This window comes from Papaver somniferum, chromosome 5, assembly GCF_003573695.1.
Source record: "Papaver somniferum cultivar HN1 chromosome 5, ASM357369v1, whole genome shotgun sequence".
In the NCBI taxonomy this organism is placed as follows: domain Eukaryota; kingdom Viridiplantae; phylum Streptophyta; class Magnoliopsida; order Ranunculales; family Papaveraceae; genus Papaver; species Papaver somniferum.
This window is the reverse complement of record NC_039362.1, coordinates 29,254,532-29,259,010: the sequence shown is the minus strand read 5'-3', so window position 1 is coordinate 29,259,010 and position 4,479 is coordinate 29,254,532. Positions and strand designations below refer to the sequence as shown.

Genomic DNA, 4,479 nt, shown 5'->3' with positions numbered 1-4,479 from the left:
CAAATAATTGGCTATCATAGAATGATGATCTCGAAAAGGAGAAGAAAGAACAATGGTATACGATATTTTTTTAGTCCTATGTTGTTTTGATGTCTCTCTCTTGATAGTTTAGAGAAAATGAGAAGAAAAAATTCAATTTGAGTTTCTTAGAAAAAATAATTGATTATAATAAATTTTCAAAACAACTTTTTCCTGTGTATGGAAATAATGGATTTTTTCAATTATGATTAATATAAGTAATTATTATAATGGTTACCAAACGCATATAAAATCCATTATAATCTGCATAATGGATTATAAACTGATAATCCATTAAAATAATAGTTACCAAACAACCCCTAAATATTTCAACATAGTTAGTGAGTCGATTATGATTTTTTCTCTTAACAAAAATTGAAAAAAAAAAGAATGGTTCCGGCCTAAGTCTAAGTTCCCTTTTCGAAGTTCACAGTGCCTCTTTGTGAACTCAACCCGATTCTCATCCGTCTAACCGATCCTTATTATTTTGGTCGGGTGAATCTTTCTCAACATGTTAGAGCCCAGTCTAGCCCATCTGAAACAATCTAGGGTTTCAGAAATCTGAAGAGGCAGAGGTTTCCCGGTATCTAAACAAGGAATCTGAAGAGGTAGAGGTTTCCCATCAAAAAAAAGAAAAGAAAAAAGAGGTAGAGGTAGAGGTAGAGGTTTTTGGGTGAGTTTACAGAGAAAGAGAGAGAGAGAGAGAGAGTAGGAATCATGCCGGCTGGACATGGTTTGCGATCAAGAACAAGAGATTTATTCTCACGTCCATTCAGGAAGAAGGGTTATATTGCTCTTACCACTTACTTGAGAACCTTTAAGATTGGTGATTATGTTGATATTAAAGTGAATGGTGCTATTCATAAGGGTATGCCTCATAAGTTTTATCATGGTCGGACTGGTATTGTCTGGAATGTTACCAAACGTGCCATCGGCGTTGAAATCAACAAGCAGGTCTGAGTTTCCTACTTCTCCCTCATATCCACCTCCATTCGATTTTTGTTATGATTATGTAGATCTGATTTGGTAGTTGCTGTATTGCCTTATTAGGGCTTTATCTTTTTATTAAAAAACTGCTTTGTTTTTGTGATTGTGCTATTACTTGTGTATGATTTATGAACTGCTCTTACTATCACCTTATGTTATTATGGTTAGTAAAAGTGAGCTAATGATTTGAAAAATGATGACATTTGGTAGAGTATTCATGTTGATCTCTTGTTAAAAGCTGGTGATGTAAGGATAATATTTGCTACTCTTGATGGGGGTGGCAACCCCATTTGATTATTGATTGATTATCCACCAAGATCTATTAGGCTTTTCATATAAAAATTCCAGTGTTGATTTATTTATGTCGTAGGCATGGTTTTATGTTGAAATTGTTGCTTTGGATGGTGTAGGTTTCTTTTGTGAGCAGTGACCTTAGTTGAAAGATTGGTCTTAGTAAAAAGGATGTAAGGTTTTTGCTGTCAACAAATTTATTCGTATTTATTGGTTGTAATTTTCGTGAATTTGTGTGTGACCCATGTTGTTGCACTTGTTTGGTTTTTCTTGAGATGGTTGAGTTTTTTTTTTTTTTGTTCCTTCTTTTTGTGGTAGAACCATCTTATTAAACCTTATCATTACTCATTAAATTTTGTAAGACTTTGTACTTGTCATGTTTTCTACGTTGTGTTCTGGCTTGTTTGGGGTATAGGTTTTTTGTGGTTCTTGACAAGTGCTGATGTTGGTTTTGAATATACTAAGAGTTAAACAGCCATGAGAACAACCTAAATCTGAGGCACCAATCCCTGACTTTGCTTGCTTTTTGTTTCAGAATTTTCAGATATGTGATTGTCTGCGATTAAACTTTTCGTCTTTGATTATTTTTGGAACAATTTATTCCAATCTATGATATGTGATTGAGATAGATTCAGTGCCAATGAAATAAAATGTATCATGTAAAAGTCAGACTAATATTGATGATTTGTTTCTTAATCATCACTACAGCTGAGGTCTCCCCATTCTGTTTGTTCATTTTGATGTGTTTTTATAGGAACCCCACCTTATTGTTCAGAACCATCATACCTTGATCAACTGTTTCTTATATTTATTAAAAAAAATTGTATATATATATGCAGGTTCGTGGAAATATTCTGAAGAAGAGGATTCACGTGAGAATAGAGCATGTGCAGCCATCAAGGTGCAGGGAAGAGTTCAAATTGAGGAAGGTCCAGAATGACAAGTTGAAGGCTGAAGCAAAAGCTCATGGGGAGAAGATCAGCACTAAGAGACAGCCAGAGGGACCTAAGCCTGGTTTCATGGTTGAGGGTGCCACCTTAGAAACTGTGACCCCCATTCCCTATGACGTGGTCAATGACCTCAAAGGAGGATATTAGGATAACTTTGCATTTCGCAGTGCTTCGCCACCAATCTTGGTTCTCTTTTGTATTTTGGAAAGGGTGATTATCAGATTTTGACATCTAGTAATTGTAGTGACAATGTTGCTCTGGATAAATTTGTTTTTCAAGACTGAGCCTGTGTTCTGCAACAACAATGTTTTTGAAGGACCATTATACCATTTTCCTAGTATTGATATATGTTCTGGCTGCTTTGTGGCGTATTCTGGGGCAAATCTAGTTTATATTTAGGAAAATTTCTTGTTTGGTCCTAAGCCCATAAGGTTATTTATAGTAGGGTCCAACTAGAATTTTTTTTTATCTGAAGGTCCACAATTAATTAAAACATGGAAATGACCACAATACCCTGACTACCAAACGTGTGTGTCTACATACTTGTTATATCGAGTACATATCTGCTACACTGTTTATGAAATTCGAGTACATATCCGCTACACTGCTTACATAATTTGAGTACATATCTGCTACACTGCTTACAGGTTAAAAAAACAGGATCTCTCTAGTGCTCCACTCCCATTGGACCACTTCCTCCAAAAAGCGCCAACACTCTTAACATCAGACATATTGAACCTTTAAATGTGACCAAAATGTAACAATTAAAACACAACAACAATCCATATATGAATAACAGAACAAAAATGAATAGTACAAGTAATATGACAACATCAAGATTAATACTACCTAACGATGGTTCAGTTTTATTTCGGTATTCCATATATGTACTGACAAAATCATAAGAATTAACTGACTAAAATCTATGTATAAAACAGATTCAAAGAGCAATTTTTTCAGTATTCAATATATGTACTGTTAATTCACTGTCTAAAACAACTCCATGAAGAAACATAACTAAATCGAGAGAGTCCTATTTCAGTATCGCATATATGTACTTATGGATGAAACAACAACAAGTGATAAAACTAAGAATAAAACATAATCAAAAAGCATTTTATATCAGTATGCCACATATGTATTGCTGATTCATGAACTAAAAAACAACTGCATGGAATGAAACTATAAAAAAACAGAATCGAAAGAGTATTATTTCAGTATGGAAGATATGTACTTATGGATCAAACAACAACAAGTGATAAAACTAAGAATAAAACAGAATCAAAAGTAGTTTGTATTAGTATGCGACATATGTACTGCTAGATAATACCCCTGAAACAATAAACAAGCATGATTTTCTTAGAAAATAAAGAACGTAAATAACAAGAAAATCAAATTGAGAGTTCAAATAAGCTAAAAACATCATAATCTAATCAAAAAATCGAATAATTACGATTAAGATTCATACAAACAGTACGTCATATACGTACTGATGGTTAATACACAAAACCAAACAGAAACAAAACCAAAAGCCAACAAAATGAAACTAAAATATCAGATCTCCAAATGAAACGAACGTAAAACATGATTTTATAACTAGATCTGGACTATTTTCATCAAAAACCACCAATACATCATATACGTACTGATGATTAATACACAAAAGCAAACTAAAAACAAACCAAAGACCAACAAAATGAAACTAAAAAATCAGATCTACTAATGAAATGAATCTAAAACATGATTATGTATCTAGATCTGAAGTATTTTTATAAAAATTGAATTAAAAAAATTAACGAATCAAGAATAAAGATCGTAAACACAAAAAAAACCGAGTTCAATTCCTCTTTCCATAACCCAAAAATCTTAACTCTTAATTTCTCTCCAAGGAATCAAGAGATTTGGATCTCAGATTAAGATTGAATCAAGAAGAAACCTGAATTAAAGATCAATAATAGGTATATCAACTTACAAGTTACAATCAATCGAAGCTTGATTTCCCAAAATCGCATGATCTCAATAAAACATTCGTTGCCAGAGCTCCTTTGAGACGAAAAACGATCAGAGAGAAATGAAAAGAATGTTATGATAAGAATTTTTCTTATATTCCTACATATTAAGGATATTATTGGTATTTCGACCAAAATTCACACTGTGCTAGGACATGTTGATAAAAATATGGGTCCATAATTTTCCTTTTTATAAAAAAAGGACCTTCGGTTATTGGGCTTTA

At 33.0% G+C, this 4,479-nt stretch overlaps 1 protein-coding gene and 1 non-coding gene across 2 annotated transcripts; both read left to right on the top strand.

Moving 5' to 3' along the window:
• The first annotated feature begins 543 nt into the window (after positions 1–543).
• LOC113281263 (60S ribosomal protein L21-2-like) lies at positions 544–2,592 on the top strand. The gene is made up of 2 exons (XM_026529962.1): positions 544–972; positions 2,136–2,592. The coding sequence occupies exons 1-2, from the start codon at positions 736–738 to the stop codon at positions 2,391–2,393; spliced, it is 495 nt and encodes a 164-aa protein (XP_026385747.1). The 5' UTR covers positions 544–735; the 3' UTR covers positions 2,394–2,592.
• Positions 1,242–1,334, top strand: LOC113284780. The gene has a single exon (XR_003328393.1). It is a non-coding gene; the product is annotated as a small nucleolar RNA SNORD24 (small nucleolar RNA).
• Positions 2,593–4,479: the final 1,887 nt, after the last annotated feature.

Coding starts and splice junctions, on each gene's coding strand:
- LOC113281263 (XM_026529962.1), top strand. CDS start 736: ATGCCGGCTGGACATGGTTTGCGATCAAGAACAAGAGATTTATTCTCA. Junction 973..2,135: donor GCGTTGAAATCAACAAGCAG/GTCTGAGTTTCC, acceptor ATATATATGCAG/GTTCGTGGAAATATTCTGAA.